The 18,505-nt window shown below is 38.4% G+C and overlaps 1 protein-coding gene across 1 annotated transcript in view; it reads right to left on the minus strand.

Moving 5' to 3' along the window:
• Positions 1 to 18,505, minus strand: part of LOC118812410 (LARGE xylosyl- and glucuronyltransferase 1-like) — a 74,461-nt gene that overhangs the window by 45,782 nt on the left and 10,174 nt on the right. Inside the window, exon 2 of the mRNA XM_036577416.1 lies at positions 4,907 to 5,094. Coding sequence (XP_036433309.1) covers positions 4,907 to 5,012 — 106 coding nt within the window. The 5' untranslated portion in view covers positions 5,013 to 5,094. The remainder of the gene's footprint in view (positions 1 to 4,906; positions 5,095 to 18,505) is intronic.

The raw sequence follows: 18,505 nt of genomic DNA on the forward strand, positions 1-18,505 counted from the left end.
TCAAGTCATAGCAAAAGTTTAGAACGTTCAACATGGCAGAAGCAGAAAGTGATTGTCGAGCAGAGTGAGCACATAAACACCTCAGTCTAAATCTGTAATCGGAATGTATTCAATCAGATTGGCAAAAATCTTTGCATGTATACATAGCCAATGTTAAATAAAATGCATTGGGCTTGATGTGAAGGTTTCAGTGCGTTGAATAGGTAAAAATAGACTCCGTGTAAACAGAACTCAAAATGATTAAACATTAAACTATAACTAAGAACAAAAACACAGCTTCTTATTCTGACAGCAGTCATCTGGTTTTCACTCACAGGGCCTCTCACTGCTGCATGTGTAAATAAAGTGAAACCAGAACTGGAGTTTCGTATAATAGATTGGTATACAGAATGCTCATGCATACAAAATGAATAGGAAAAAAAAATAATAAATTACACATCAATTTTATGGCTGTTATCAATACATATTGATAAAGTTATAAGTGGTCAAAGTCCTAATTATAGTTAGTTACATACAGAACTACATTTACATTTGATTTATATTCTGCATCAACAGCTTCAAGTCAGCACTTTTGACTTTTTCTCTCTGTTAAAAAAAAATAATTATGGTACAGTCTTGTTTTTCTTTCTGGAAAACAAGGCTGAGCAAACAACAGCTTTTTGTCAAATTCAAATAATAAAATATCTCTCTACCACTTACAAGCACAAATGTGATATCGATTAAATGTTTAGTCTGCACTATGCTTGAGCTTTGAGTGAGAAATCATAAAAAGAAGAGGTATTTTTAAGGTGTATAAACCATGAGAAACATGGGTTTAATCAATAATCAGGGTCACCACTTTCTTACAGTCCAAATTCTGTGCTTTTTTGTTGAACTTTACATTTCAAACTCACAGTAAAACCACACACACTTTAATGCATGTTGCTAGGCTTAAGAAAGGCTTACTTTCTTAAAGTGGATTAGCGTATTTTTTCTGGCCCACTTGCACGTCCTCCACGCACTCCAACACACTAGTCATTTTAATGTGTACATGAAGTGACATGGCCCAGACCTTCTAAGGTGCCTCTAAATCTTTATATTAATGTAGAACCATTTTGCTGTAGCTACGGGATTCACACATTGGCCCCTGAAATCAATCTAGCAGTGTAAATACAGCAGTGAACCTAATGTGCACATGTTTATTAGCCTTATTAATGTGGTGGATGATATATGCCTCTCAAGGCACATGTTCCAGTAGATTACTCCTTTAACTGTGGCTACTGTTAAATAATTCAGAGGTGTATGGAAATCTCCACAGCACAATTGCTGGAAGTGTTCCAGTGCAGGGGGCGAGGATGATCTATTTTCAAACCACTGTGTTTGAGTAGTTGTTTTTCCCCCTCAACTGTTACTTCAGGCGCATCTTACCACAACCTTTTCATATTTTCTGGGTCACTGAAGACGAGGTGATAATCATGTTTCTGCAGTCTTTTTTTTCCTTTCCTACAAACTTACATTTTCCACATCATGAAACAAAGACAACAGAGGTGGTGCTGTGCATTTCAGGAATCAGCCGCTTTGGCAGCGCTATATTATAGAAGAACATATGCTGGATCCTTGGTGGCACTACATTGCAAGCAGAAACGCATGACAGTGTCTATATATGTAGAGCTTTTTCAGTCCAAAGCCCTGTTTGGATTGGATTAGGTTATTGGGGGGACCTCTAATGCAATTTTTATACGTCTCTTTAGTAGGCCTGTCACAATTGGGAAATTTTTCGCTGATGATCAGCTGCAATACTTAATACTTAATTAATTGCTGTTATGTGTGTATGTGTGTTTGTGTGTGTGTGTGTGGTTGGGTTGTAGTGTAAGTATGCTGGCACAATATAGCTACTGCTTTACATCAGTTTTATTAATTTTTATTGTTTGTGAGTATGTTTTGATGTTTCCCGCTGGCTGAGCAGTTTGCCATCGCACTAAGATAGTGGCCAAGAGTAGCTTTCACCCATGGTTTAGAGGCTTCTCTGCCACTTGAGTGACACTGCAATGCAGTATGAGGCAGCCTGGCCTAGTGGTGTTCGTCTGCTTGAGTGACGCTACACTGCAGCTTCGAAGCTGCTTAAGCAATTCAACCAATGCTAGCCAACGCTAAGGACCTTTTCTGGGCAACAGGCTTCCCAGGACAGCTGCCCGTGTGACACTACACTGTAGTTGTGGGGCCTTCCCTCCACAGCCAAGGACTTTTTCCAGGCTGGCTAAGTGATTATAGGGGAGATCTGGGGAGTTTTCACCCTGCCAGCTGGGCCATGTGTGTGTATAAGTGTTTGTGTGTGTGTGCATGTGTGTGTAGGGGGGTGGGGGTGGGGAGGTTGGAGTGTTTGTTTTATTTAATGCTGATTGTGTATTTTGTTACTTTTGTAAAGTGCCACTGGGCTTGAGAAATGTGCTATATAAATGAAACTTCATATTATTATTATTATTATTATTATTATTATGTTGCTGTTATTACAAATAATTATGAACTACACATTTGCCAACCGTTACACAGAATCATGTGTCAAACAACTTTTATTTCTCTTAAGTGTGAAAATAAGATATACCTAATAGCTAACAAAAGTGTGGCAGCACTTAAATGATATCAATTAATGTGTCTATGAAAATGCACCCAACTGATATTCTGTTTGTTGTAAGAAAACCTCGTATCTCCATTTTTGTCGTTTTTCAGGTTTTGACATATTTTTGAAAATGCCTGTTGGCCTTTACATTGTGTGTAAATTTCATGAAGAATGAACCCAAAAAAAAATTCCCAGACAAAATGTCTGGTTCTTTTCTTTTCCTGTAAAATTACCATTTTGGAGATTTGAGGTTTTCTTCTGACAACAATGATATACAAATGCAGTCACCTCTGTTGCACACCCCTTTGGCTCTGACACTCTGGAAAATAGAATCCTCTGAATGAGCACATGACCATGACGTCATACCACACTACCTAACAGAAATCTGCCTCACTGGATTCTGTTCACCTGCTCTATGTAGCATGTGACCTAGTCAGGACAGTTTATAAGCCCGGGCTTTGAGCTTTAGACTTTGCGAGGTATTGCTTCTGTTTAGAGCTACTGAGCGGTCCTTTACTAGTGTTTGTATTCCATTCCGGTTCTGACTTTGCTACTCTGTTTTGGACTTTGCCTTTTTGCCTCAACCCTACTGGATTTATTTGTTTGCCTGATCTTGTTTGTTATGTTTATCTATGTTTGTATTTTGTCTTTATTCGATTTGACCATTGCCTGTTTTCTGACGATGACTCTGGATAACATAATAACCAGTAAAGCTTCTTTTACTCTTTTTATCCGCGAGTGTCTGACTGATTCTGTCTCATTACAATCTCATATAATCGCGATCAGGTAATTACGTAATAATTGTGACAGGGCTATTCTTTAGTGATAACACTCTTGCCCCTGAACAGCAATAAGTCACACCAGGACGAGGGAGTTTCTAGTAGGTTGTATTTTCTATGAACCCGTTTGTTTGCATCACACATGGTCATACGATCAGAAAAAAATAAAAGTCGATGATATTGTGAATATAAGGATGCTTTATACCTGTAGTTGCCTCTTTAACTAACCTGTGGGATCTCACTTTTGCTAATACAACAAAGTCAATCTCCTCATTCTTATGCTCTCCAAGTGTGCAGAGGATGGAGACAAAGTTCTACCATGAAGATCAAGTAAATGGTTGAGAGATACCTCTCAATCCATCGTTTCATGATTTGTGAAGTGTTTAATATGAAGGAGACTAAACATGGTGAGTAGGAGCGGTCAAAAAGCATTTTTTCCTCTACACAAGGTGACACCTGCTTGGAAAATCATGCAGATATGCATAAGGGCGGGACTAAAATTAGATCAAACCACTTAATTCAGTTAAAAACAGCAGGTAATTCTGACTGCAATTTTCTAAGGAGAGAAGAGAGAAACACACCAACTTAACTGATCCTGATGAAAATAACTAATAAACAACCGAGTAGCACCTTCAAAAGAGGAAAATACCCACCCAAGACAACATGTACATTTAATTTCATCCAAATCAAGCTATAGATAAGTATTTTGCTGCTGTCATATCAAAGCCTTATAATTCCATTTTGAATTTTTTTCCACATCATTCAGCATTTTGGAGATATGAGGTAATCTATACCAAAGCTATAAAACTAGACGTCCCAAGCTGACTGCAAAAAGAATAGCTTTACATAGAGAAGAATGTGCAGAATGCGCCGTATACATTTACTCCTCAAAGTGAAGTTCTGCAGCGCTCTACTGCAGAGTCACTCTTGAGTGTAATGGGGCTTTTTTTCTGGGTCACTCAGAAACAGAATTATGTCAAGCCATAGTTATGCAAATGCAGCTTTCGTCTTACTTAGCTAATAATGCACAGGAATGAGAAAGGTCAAGCCGACCAAATAGTGCTAACAAGAGCATATTAGAAAGAGTGGACCATTCTTCAGTCAGACAGAAAAGAAAAATGACCCGAGAGAGTTAGAGAGAGCGAGAGTGAGGGAGAGAGAATCTTGTAAACAAATAAAAAAGAGTATACAATAAATAAACAGCAGAGAGAAAGGGAGGGATGGAGACATAGCTGAATATTAAAATAATAACATAAAATGGTGCTAAAAAAACATACTAGAGACGAAAAAGGAAAATTGCTGGAAAGAGAGAGAGACAGAAATAGAGAGCAAAAGAGAGGAAGAGAAAGAAAGAAAAGAGAAAGAAAGAAAGAAAGAAAGAAAGAGAGAGAAAGAACAATTGACAGACAGACACAGAGAAAAAGAGAGAGAGAGAGGGAGAGAGAGATGTAATGTCTTGTAACAATAAATAAGGCAGGTAACACTGTACAGCCACAACCACGTCCCCGACAGCCCACTACAGACCCCCTACCTGAGAAGTTGGCAGCAGACAGGTAGAGCCAGGTGAGGGCTGGGATGAAGAGCAGGGCGAGGGACGCAGCCAGGAACTTCCTGCGCCCACGACAAATTCCCAGCATCCTCTGTGGCCGGAGAGGACACGATCAGGAGGCTGAGAGACCTCTACGTGGGCAACAGCTGTTTGCCAGGGGGTGCATGGCACTGTGTGAAGAGAGGGAGGAGAGAAAGGAAAGTATAAGAGGGAGGGAACAAACATTCAGTATGCTGAAGCGGAGAGGTGTGTGGGCACAGGTTTCCTGTACATCCAGCAGATTTTCTCCAGAGATATGAGCCACACAGACTTGCATAACATCACCTTGAATTTTGCAGAACAGTTTCTTCAGAACATTTCAGCAAACTTTCATCACGATGTAGTTCTCTTTACAGACAGTGCTTTGTCAAGCAGTTCGGTTAGATCAATACTACATGCACATGTATCTGAAAATGGGTTCCAATATACACCAGCAGTATTTCTGAAGATCTCTTCAAAGTGGCTGCCAAATGCGTTAAATGTGAAATTTTCTTGGTCTCAGGAATCCTTTTGACTCGACCTTGTCTTGGTCTCCAGGTAAAGGAGACTTTTCTTGGACCAGCTGAGGGGGCAGCTGTGTAAAATAAAGACTATTTTGTCCTAAAGCAGCTACTACAACAAAAGGAACACATGCACTGATTTCAGTGTTCTGTGCCGCTTGTCACTAAAAGCTACAATATACACTCTCACAGTGTTACCAGCTTTAAAAAGTGAATCAGAAATCGTCCACATTACCGCTGTGCTGCGTGGCTTCTGGAATAAAACAAGCTTGCGTTGGTGTTAATGTGCTGTATTATGTTCAATGATGCACCTCATACAGCAGAATAACCAGAGTTTAATTTCAGTAGCCTCATACAACTATAAACGCTTTTCAATATTGCAGTAGTTCACAAACATCACTGTGTCAAAAATTGCTGCTACATCAGCCCTAATATTAATATATCATCATCAAATATCAATATTTTTGTGTCTAAAATAAAACGCGCCCACAGATTGGCTAACAGGATAAAAAGCAAGTCACTAATTTAGTGTTTCAAAAACCGAAACTTTTGTTTTTATCTGCTGTTTTATTTATGCTTTTGAATAAACATACTAAATATAAAAACTACAAGATAATACAGAAAATACTCTTCCATTACTAACAAAACCTAGTGTGCTTGACAACAGAGAACATCTGCAATGAATTCCATCAATTCTTTTACACTTTCCATATTTTTTGCAGTTTGCACTTTCACACTGTCATTTGTGAAGTTTTTTTGTCATTTCAAAACCTGTGGCTAGAGATTGTTAGCATGCAATCGGGGGGCTTTTCATTTCTGCTTTTGTTGTTTACAGTGATTAGCATATCAAGTGGTATCAAACCTGTAGTGGAGAAGTTCCTGAGCATCAGGCCCTCTCTTGATACTTGAACAATAAGTACAACATGCATGTCTAATGTTCTTCATATAAACTTCATTTTTTGACCATTTTAGAAGGAAACGTTTTGGTGGCCAAACCTGTGGTGCATCCCTTAATAGTATGTATAATATTTAATAAAAATCTATTTTTTTCACATATTTCATCACAAATTTCACATTTCTTTTTTACTTTTTTTGGTCTTGACTTCGTCTCACCCACTCTAAGTCTTGGTCTTGACTCAGACTTGATTACTACAAAGTCATGTCTTGACTCAGACTCAGTGTGTCCGGGTCTCGGTCTTGCCTCTCTCTATTGTTCCTAATGGTCTGGACTACAACATTAAACAGATTAAACAAGACGGGTGCCGAAAATAATTGAAGGGTTTGGTTTCCAAACTACATTATAGCCCACTTTCTAGGCATGTCATGATCATGAATTTTTAGCTGGACAGTCTGCCATGTACATAATTGTAATTAATGATTTAATTGTCTTTTCCTGTTCATTGCGTGCAACTATCAAAGTACAAGCCTAAAGTGGCCAAATTGGCTGATTAGCCATCAAACTTGCTAGCTATTCACACACTAATGTCTGAACACAAACACCACACAAATGTCTATAGTTACACAGAATCGAGCGTAGAGTCAAGTAAAGCTACATGTTTTTCACAAGAGTGAAAATATAAGCCAAAAAATACAAATTCTTCCAGCATACATGCTAAAAAAAAGCTACACAGCTAACAAACAGTACTCAGTGCTGCCTTCTAAACATGTAAGAACACTATATTTTTTTGTATTTTCAGGCTATGATGATAAGCAAGACAAGCAGCATTAACATGACTGTGAAATCTAACAACTGGGTAAAATGATTCCAGTTTAAATAATTGCAATCATCTCAAATAACTGCAATTAAGTGATGTAATGTGTACTAATCGTGACAAGTCTATCATTTTCAATAATGTTTTTTTCTTGATCTGCATTGCTGGGAGTGGCCTTCACACATACAAGCAATATCAATGCTATATTATGATGAATACCATCTTTATTAGAGAAATAAAAATAATTGTCCTGATATGAAAAAACTGGTTATACTCAAACTTGTTACAAATGGATATACAGCATTTTGGAATGACACTAAAAGGCAAGATTACAGAATAAACACTACAGTAATGAAAAGGACAAGGGGCGGAGCCAAGGTGACGTGGCAACAATAGGGTGGAGCCTGGCCGTTGATCCTGTGGCAATGCTGACATAACGGTCTGACAATGAACAAAGCAATGCACGCCACACATCTCTGTTATCTCCTCAAACCACTTCACGCACTGGTCCCCGATGAGGAAAAATCCATATACCTGACCTCATGTCACGTGCCTCAGTCAGAGACAAGCCAGTGAGAGAAGATAATTATTGCCTTACGCCCCATAGATGAAGTGCTGTAAAAGAAGGAGACATCTTCACAGCTTATTACCACAATGTTGCCACATGGGTCTACGGCCTTGCAAATGGGAGCTGAAGTGTGCCGAGGCGACTCACACTGCATGGCAGTTCAGGCGGGCAGCAGTTGGTTTCATCCCTTAACCTCCAGTGGGAGGGAATCCATATTTAGACATCAGCCCCAGGCAATGTAGTGCGACAGCTGACAAAACGCAGGCAAGTACGCAGTCGCTGCTGCCGCTGCTGTTGCTACTGCCGCTGCTATGTTCCCTTTCATTCAGACTTTCAGCTTTGACTGCTTGGGAACAAGCCATTTCAGCTGTATCTGTTTGATCTGACAGAAATGGCAGCAATTCAACTGACCAAGGTGTATCACGGCGATAGCTGATAACAACATGGCTTGCAAGTTAGAAGCAGAAAGGATGATGTGAAGGCATGAAGGAAGATAGGCTAACCCAAAACGAGTTGCGGGGATTATGGGGAGAAAAAGATTATCTAGTCATCAGATTATCTTCAACATCATAGCTTCAACATCATAGCTGCTGAGTAAAGCAGTCGTTTGGGTTTCTTTTGGTCCATTCATCATGAAATGTACACACAATGTATAGGGCAACAGGCATTTTATATATACATACATATATGTGTGTGTGTGTTTGTGTGTCCACAGTTCCTAACCCCAAAAGAAACCTAGATTTTGTTTGTTTTTATGTTGTATGTTTATAATATTTTTTTTATGTAGTATGTAAACACTCCCTAGTCCATATAGTGCATATATATGAAACTCAGCTGCGAAAACTGTCAATTCATGTTTGTGACGTCATGAAAACTAGCTTATGTACAAATATCCATCCATTCAGCCTACAGCAGTTTAGCCCCTCCCACTCATACTGAAGTTATACAGATATTTCAATATCTCAGTCTTGATCACATATATATAATAACCAATATGATTTGTCATAGTGCATCCCGACTTCACAGCTCTGCTAAAACATAAATCTGAGATTTCACTGATTCCTCCAGAATTCCTGCATTGAACTGTGCTGAATTGTCTCCCTGAATTCCTCTGATGCTAATAACGAATGCCTGAATAGTGGTTTCAGCATTTGAATACTGACTCTTGAAACAGCTGAGCAAGTTTGCGATAACTTGTACACATCCTTACATGAAAGCATTGAAAAAGCTAATGGAGAACCACTACTCCGGCTGATGAAAAAGGCAGGACCTCATTAGCAATGAATGGAGCCAAATCTAATGTGACTTCTATAAAGTCACTTTGAACGGAGAGAACAGCTCACATCCTTAAGAGCATTGGTCTGTCGTCCCCTTCCGTTAATGGGCTCCTAAACTCACATTAGGGAAAAACAAGGCCACATGGAAACAGCTCAGACTGTATAACTAGGCCATGCTGTGCCGTGGAGTCTTCTTAACCGGCGTATTAAGCCTGTCACGTTTGCTCCAATCCAACACCTCCACTGTCTGAGGTAATTGGAGAAGTCTATTAATCTCTCCCGTAGTAGAGATGAGGGAAGACCACATGTTTCCTGTGCTTCTGAGTGCAGTTCCTGTCAGGCAGCCAGAATGAGAAGCTCAAAGGTGAAGAGCTTCCTCTCAGTATCTTCTCCATAAGCAGTTCCCTTCTCCATAAGCAGTTCCCTCTGTCTCTTTCCCTGTCTCTGGCCCCCTTTCTCCACCCCTCCTCCTTCCCCCTTCTCTCATCATCAAGAGGAGCCAATTATGCTGAGGAGAGCACTCTGACGCTTTGCTGGGGGAAAATGGAGCCCCGCTTGTCCAGAGAAAACATATTGATTAGAGGCGTAGAACGTGTTTCATTTTCTATTATCTTACTTAGGCCCTCATTAACATGCTATAGGAGACCACCGCATTTTGACAGACACCCTGTTGGCAAGAGGGAGATTAGGGTACTGCTGCGTCCTGAATAACAAACTGTAGCATAATAAAATCAGTGTTTTACGAAAGAAAGAAAAGGTTCATGTCACTACCCATATCAAAAACAACTTGAACCTGATAATGAATGCAAATGGGCCACTTCACAAACTAATTATCTCCCATGCATCACCAGCCATTGGTGGAAGACCTTTGTTAGGAAATAAAACAGGCTTGCTGGGTTATTAAAGGGCCCATATTATGGAAAACTGAATTTGATGTTTGGAGTATGTAAACCTTCACTTCCCAGTCCAACTTCAGAAACAGCCCATTTTGAATGAACTGTTTTTGTGATGTCACTAGAACACATTTACATATTAGGGTTGTTACGATGTCATGGTTTCGCAGCTATGATCGGACAGTTACCACGGACAGTTACCACGGACTTTTCCAAAACACAGATTAAACACATTTAGTCTATTCCTGCCTACGAGTTCTTTAAACTGGTGGTTCTCCCATGACACCCCTTTGTAAGACACTAGAGTAGCTTTCCTCACATTTTTCCTCATGCTGGAGACATGAACTTTACAGCATTGGTAGACTAATAAGGCCATAAATAAACCAAACAACTTTGCAAACATTGTTTTACTCAGGCACACTATCATTTTATCATTTATTGTCAAAAATAGGTCTTTTTGTGGGATGCATTTGCAATTCCCTACAGAAAGAACCACCACCTTAAATAACACTGTGTCCTACAAATATCTCTACACCCCCACCCCCCAAAACAAATACACAAAAAAAAGAAATAGACTAGTATTTAGCTCTCAAAGTTCATCGTTTATTTTAAATCAAAGAGTTGAACCCCCTAAAATCCTGTGTTTATTACAAACTAAGGCTTATTATTCAGTAACTTCAAAGGAAACTGGTTGATCTATTCTTTGGTTACAGAAGTGTGTAATAAAACTTTGGGCTTGCTGGTGGGCCCTGGCTATGCAAGGGGTTATAGGAGTATTTAAACACTGGTAAAGTTACTGGTAAACGTACCACTCCCTCCTCAGTCCATACAGTCCAAGCTGTAAAAACAGTCTATTGTGAATTCACTGTTTTTGTGATTTTGTGAAAACCACACCCATTCAGCCTACTGCAGTTCAGCCCCTCCCACTCACAGTGAAGTTATGCGGAATGTTTCAGCTCAAACTCCTTTTTGAATGAGGCACAATTCATGATGGCAAATCAGAATAGAAATCATTTTCCATATCAGTCTTAAAGGTACAGTAACAAAAATAGCCTGTTTAACACTAAAGGAAAAAGAGAGGTTGTAAAACAGTCATGTACAAATTCATTATGACTGGATATGGGCCCTTTAAACGTGGGATTACCCAAGAAGGTATAGCAGTATTTTGCGCTAGAAGACCTCAGCTCACAAAAAAATAAAAGAACTGTTCTGTTCAAAGAATAAAGAAATTGTTCAAAACTGCTGAAGGACAACAACAAAGTAATGTGCTGAAGTAAAGCATGCGTTAGTGGTCATGCTGTTATTTCATAATATTTTTCCTTTCATTTTGACCACCTTCTTCTGTATTTTTAAAAGGTTGCTTAACCCCTTAACACTCCAGGTTTATTTCACACAAAGGCTTATTATTCAGTCACTACAGGGAATCAATGCAAACTAAATGGGGAATGACTTCAATTTACCCCAATGGTTAAGTTGAGAAGTAGAGAAAAAAAGCAAAGTCCCCCCTTTTGACCCTCATGCATTTATGCCCCATCATTTAAGCTATTACAATCCTCGATGCAAATTCAACAAGGCTCTGTATTCTTCTACCACGCGTGGATGCTGTAGAGAGGTTCAGTGAAGGAATACATTTACATTTACAAGGGCCCTTCAAACCAGAAAGACTTTTAAAAGCATGACAGGAGGCAATAACAACGGTGAAAATGACTGAAAATGATAAAAGATAAAAATGACTACGTATTACAAATGGATATGCAAGTGCTGGCATGAAAATATTTCAGCCAAAACCAGCCTCCAAGGCCAGAAGTGTTAACAAGAGCAGATATTCATACAAAATGGCCAAAGCATGAATGAGATTGTTGCCTCAGTAACCCAACAAAGCCAAAGAGAACGAACAAGTAAAAGAAATCAAAGCAGTGTAAAACTAATGCAAGATAATTTGAAGAGATGGGGTGGGGCAGGAATCTTGCAAGACATAAGCAAGGCAAAGATTACATTTTCCTCCTGCTCCTCCAAAGAAAGTTAACTACACTTCTACTATGCATTGATTGTGAAGTCCTTGAAAAACACAAAAAGATTCCTTACAAAATATTTTGTGAATGTGTGTAGAATCTTTTTATCCTTTAATGTTTAAACCCTCAGAACAGTCAGCATATCCAGACTCATATTCCTCATTCCAATAACAATAACAATAACTCTTTCGCATGTAATCACTGAATAATAATAATAGGGCTGCAGCAAATATTTTATAATATTTGATAAATCGGATCATTAAAATATCCAAAAAAGTATAACAAATTTGAATTATTAACACTTTTATATTTTATGAAACCACACACTTCCGTGGGGAAATTAATATGTGTCTAGTCACCAGTAGCATGCAGCTGTTGGCTATAGGCATATAGAAGATTCCTAACCATCTGATTTGAAATGTGTCCATCTTAAAGGATACTGTCACTTCAACATTTCTTGTATTTTACTGTTTTCACTGAGATCCATTTTTGTACCAAAATAAAAGTTCATAATTCATTTTTACATTAACATTTTTCACATTCAGAATTTCAAAATTCTGTTTTGGTACTGTGCCCTTAGGAGTGATGTATATAAATACAACAGAGCTGACTGGCTGCACTGTATTGTGCACCATTCAATAAAGCAGTCTAGGCTGAAACGCTGCTTAACTTCAGTGTACGTGGAAAGGGCTAAACCGATGTAGGCTGAATAGATGGATGTATGACATCACCAAAACAATGAATTCAAAATGGGCTGTTTTTGCAGTTTAGTTTCCACTTAAATTTGGTTTTCCATGATATGGGCCCTTTAACTCCAGGTGTCGTCAAAAGTAAGTTTCCTACTGTTCCAGATCCTTAGCTGGCTTAAATGCTTTCTGTTGACTTTATGTCTAACAATAAATGAGAGTGTGCATGTCCAAAACAGCAGGAAAACTAAAATTAACAAAAAATAGTTGTTTTCATTTTTAAGTCGAAGGTTAAAAAGACTCTTCTTTTCTCCTGCACTGCTTATCACTGACACACTCAGACAGCACCTGCCAAATTGGGCAGAATCCCCCAGAATAGCATTTATGATACTTGCTGATAAAAATAATTATTTATCAGTGCACCTTTTTATTTATTTATCAGTGTATCTTTTCCATTACTATTTTCTGAATAAAAACAGGTTAACAAATCCTCTACAATGAATAAACGTCTGCATATTTTAATGCACAATGAACAACACAATTCTGTTTATTTGCTGTTAGCATATTTTATGTATTATGTTTTATTATTTTCCAATATGTTAAACGACAAAAAACAAAAATTGAGCACAAAAATTTGGAGGAAAACGTCATATATTAGTAAGTTCTCTATAGGGGATGTGGTAACTTGTTTACACTTAGAAATTCGACAAAACACAGAATTAGACTATTTTTTGCATTAAAGTTTCTAAACGACCCATTCACTCCCCGGTCCATACAGACAATATGTGGAAACTAAGCTTCAAAACCAACCTGTTTAGAATTAAATGTTTTTGTGATGTCACAAAAACCATAGCTTTGCTCCCCCAATTCACACTTCAGCTATAAGGAGTGTTTTCAACCAGAACTCATTTCTGAATGAGACCCGATTCAGAGCAACCATCCAGAATAGAGATCATTTACATATATCACTCTTAAAGGCACAGTAATGAAAAACTGCCTGTTTAACTGTAAGAGCTAATGGTTTTTGTAAAACTGAATTATGACTGATACATATATGGGTATATATATATATATATATATATATATATATATATATATATATATATATATATACATATATACATATGTATATGGTATATACATATATGGGCCCTTTAATAACATGTTTGGTAAGGAAAGTGAAAGTGAGCTTTTCCTATTATGAAAGACCATCCAGATAATTTTCAATAGAATATTCCAAAATGAAAATATTAAATAGTTGTATCTCTAAATAATAATCTTGGGGATGTAATAAGAGTCTTGAAGTGGTTAAAGAACACCCATATAATGTAAATATTTCAGACCAATTAATGTTTTTTTTTCCCCCGAGAACCTTACTTTTGAAAAAAGAACCAATTAGTAACCTTTATTTTTATAGTGTAGCTGCACTGAGGTTTCTATCCAGACTCACAGCTGTAAGCCCTGCAAGTAGCACTAAATCCCAACCACATAATCCACATGAGCACAGAACAAATAATGAATGAAATACATCAGCACCACTGAAATTCAAATAAACTTCAAATCCTTCAGCCATCTGTTTGACAGGCCCCCTCGCTCTTCTGTTCCAAACAACAGAATCAAATTACAGAGAGAAACTCACTGACATATCTAGATCATAACCGCACTGGAGAATGAAGTCAAGAATGTAAATGGGATGAACAGATTCTGAAATAAAACCACCTGAATTAACCACTGCAAAGTTCAGAACGTGAAAACAAGTTATCTGCGTGTCGTCTGGGCTGGACTCACTCGGTGATTTGTCTGGGTTGTAATCTCAGTGGAGCCCTCCTCTGGGAGGCTCTTTAGAGATACCTGTCAGTCATTCTTTATAGAATAAAGAGATTCACTGTGTCCATAAATGAGGTCTAGAAGCCTCAGCAGAGCCATCATAGCGTACAGTCTGTCAACAGCACAAATATGCAGTGGCATTGAAGCATGACAGCGTGTACACACGCGCACACACCTCAGAACTCATCGCTTCCTGTCCAATCCGTGAAGCTTAGCAGAATGATAAAAGGAGAAGAAAACAAATGGTGGTGAATCGATGAGCTCAGCCCATCGCAGTCACATGCAGAGCATCCAGCCACTGCAATGGGCCATTATGATATACGCTCTGGGCTATGGAACGTCACATTAAAACTCATTCCACTTATGCAAATGGTGCACTTGGAAACGACACATAGCGCCACTTGAATCCATAATAAAAAATTAGCACATTAAGCATCTGGAGCTTCCAACCAGCCAATGGCCCATCTCATTTCGCCTTATCTTCATATATATAATGCGCACATATATATGCACCACAAAATAGAGTCCACACCCTCAGCATGACATGCGTTTGACAAATGGATTCAGGTTATGGTCTATGGGAGCTGGGCTGCTATGTGCTAATCTATTTCGATGTGTTACACAACGTCAAGCCTTTGATATGTTACTGTGTATAAGACATGTAATCCCACCACTGTCCCTGCAGCAGCAGACCACTGTTTATGGAGATGAGCATGAGATATGTGACCAACAGCAGAAAACGGGAGCAAGGATGAGAGAAAAATGAGCAAAGGCAGAGAGATTGGCAAAGAAAGAAAGAAAGAAAGAAAGAAAAAGAAAGAAAGAAAGATAAACTAAAAGCAATTTAAGAAAGAAAAAGAAGATCAAATCAGATAACTTTTCAGAAATGCTAAGACAGAAAGGAAAAAAACAAAGGAAAGGTAACAAAGAAAGAATGAAAGATAGAAAGAAAGACAGAAAGAAAGAGAAAGAATTAACTAAAGAAAAAAAATGAAAGAAAATTTGAAAAAAGAAAAAGGAAAGAAACTATTACCAAAACAAAGAAATAACTGAAAAAATAGAGTATTAATAAAAGAAAAAGAAAAAAGAGAAAAGAAAAGCTAAGAATGAAAGAGAGAATGAAAGAGAAAAAAACGAGCAATTTAATAAAGAAAAGGAGAGATAAAATAAGAAAACTTCTCAAAAAAGCTAAGAAAGAAAAACATACAGAAAAGAACAAAAGAAATGCCACAAATAAAGAGAGAAAGACAAATAAAGAAAGAATAAACAAAGGAAAGAAAGCAACAATGAAACAAAGAAACAAACCAATGAAAGTAGTTTGAGAAAGAAAAGAAGAGATGAAATCAGATCAGAAAGCCTCTAAATAAAAGCTAAGCAGATTGTGTGTTATTAGGCCTGTGGCGGAGGCGGCACATAACCGAGTCTGGCTGGGCTCAGCTCAATACTGGGCAGATCAATGGACCCCAGGTGATGAAATGCTTCTTTAGAAGATTTTTAACAGCCAGGTGAAATGGAGAGGCCTCTCCTCGAAAAAGTGTGAACACAACTCAGCATATCAATACAGCTCTGCCCACAAACACTGAACTGGGAGGACAACAGATGGTCATTCTCCTCCAACTGTAACCATCTGCAGAGCCTCTGTATGGTCAAGCCCACTCACTCTAACAAAATGTACTAAATGTGCAATACTCTGAACAATATTAATGACAGCGCCAAGAGAGATATTATGTTCAGTTTGAGAACACGGCCAGGCCATCGTATCTGTTGGCTGATAACCACGGCCGATACTGAGGTCCCTCAGATTTATCAGTATGACAATCATATTTGACAGTTCATGTTTCACAATATCAGCCAATATTATCAGGTATAATATTTTTTGCTCCTTAATAATTTGAGCCACAAGATTTTACTGGTCGAGCCCTAGTTGAAAACAAGAGTTTGGAATGGGACACAGCTTGGAAAGGCAAGGCATGATGCCACTGACAAATGCTGTCCATGGTCCTGAAGCCACCACAGCCTCTTATTCAAATCTTATGAAATCTTCTGAGCCAGCTCAGCCATTTAAAAATCAATATATGAAGTACAGCTATGTCTATGAGTTGCTGAGCTGCTACTTCAATAATACAAAGTCCTATTACTGCTTTCCACCATGTCTAGAGTCCATGACAGTGCAACTGGCTGTGTTTTCATTGGGTAGAATGGATGGGAGGGCTCTTCTACAACCTAAGGAGCCATTGTATATTCTATAGCAGTTGAATGTTTTATCTAGAACCCTGTGTCCATATAGGAACCTTTATTTTTTAGAGTGTACGCCTACTGCTAGAATCAATTTGCAACAGTATCAACTCACTATAGCATGGAGTGGAAAGTGAGTACTCTCCTTCTTGTGGACTGAGCTGCTTGACAAAATTCAATTTGTAGTTTAAGAGATGCAGTGAATGGCTCCATGAGCTTCAGAGAAAGATGTGCATCAGCCTTCATTACTGCATAACTGGTGACACAAATGACTCCTTACAATGGGAACTGGCTTCAACTCATAGTGAGAGCAAATGAGCTAAAATGAAGGTTATTCCTGCAAACAGGTGTAACAGTACTCACTCAGAAATGACATCTGTGATACTGGACAGCACCCCACAATGGCAACCTGACATCAAACTACATCTGACTAATGGGGAGGACAAATTTCTGAACAAGCTTCATATTGCTGTCTCTATGGCTCCCTTAAGGTACTTCCTTTGTGTGTTTCTGGTTAGAACTGACTGGTCAGGACCAAATCTTTCAATCTGGGTCTAAACAACACTGAGAGGAACCAAGATTCATGAGGAAGAAAGAGCATGAGGAAGAAAGACAGAGCAGAACCAAGACTCAAAAAGATGAAGTCCCCATGAGTATGAGAAAGAGACAATGAGGGGAACCAAGACTCCAAAGGGGAAACTGTCTAAAAGCGGTCGGAAGAATCACTCAGAGGAACCAAGACATATCCATAAACGAATGAGGAAGCATTACTAAAAGGAACCAAGAATTTCCAAAAAAAACATCCTACAATCTTGAGGAAGAACCACTGAGAGGAACCAAGAACTCACAAAGAAAAACTCCCTAAAAGCATGAGGAAGAACCACTGAGTGAAACCAAGAACTCACAAAGAAAAACTCCCTAAAAGCATGAGGAAGAACCACTGAGTGAAACCAAGAACTCACAAAAACTCCTTAAAAGCAAGAGGAAGAACCACTCAGAGGAACCAAGACCCAAAAGGATAGCATGAGGAAGCCTGAAGAAGAAACACTAAGAGCACCAAGCCTCCTCTGGGGTATATCTGACAGTAGATTTATGATACAGCTGGACAAGGAAGATTAAAGACAGCCACTGAGATTATACAGAGGAAAGATAAAGGAGATAAACCAGTGACTGAAGTTACAGTCTGTCAAAGATTTAGATATGAGAACATGGTGGGGAAGAAGTTTAATGTGAGCACAAGGCAGATTTACAACATCAAGAAACACCACTGATGCACTGATATGGGAATTGTGGGCCGATGCTGATCTCCAATATTTTGCATGTACACATCTGCCGATCCAGATACCGATGCCAATACATAAGCATTTTAAAAATACAGAAACTGGGAAGAAATTATGAATTAGAATTATGCAGGAATATACAATTTATTTTAAAGAGGGTTACAAATGCAGCAAAAATAATAAAATGCAAATATTTTAGCACAGTAAACTGGAACATTCTGCTCTTCCAAAGTACGATAAATACCTCATCAAATATCTGTTTGGAAATCTAAACATTTGTCCAATTCTGATATTACAGTAAACATCTGCCATTATGGATATGAAATCAATATCATTATGCATCCATATGAAACAGCAAATAGTAAGTGTTAAGCTCTATATCGTCAATGTCCAAAGAAAAAAACAGTAGACTAATAGGAGAAGGCAAAAACACTCTTACCTTTCAATGTAAGTTTATGCAAAGAGGTTTTTCAGAGGTGATTTTATAGCATTTCTGTTGATCCATTCATCATGAAATTTTCACACAACATAAAGGACAGCTGGTGTATTGAA

Source organism: Colossoma macropomum, unplaced genomic scaffold (genome assembly GCF_904425465.1).
Source record: "Colossoma macropomum unplaced genomic scaffold, Colossoma_macropomum, whole genome shotgun sequence".
NCBI classification, from domain to species: Eukaryota; Metazoa; Chordata; class Actinopteri; order Characiformes; family Serrasalmidae; genus Colossoma; species Colossoma macropomum.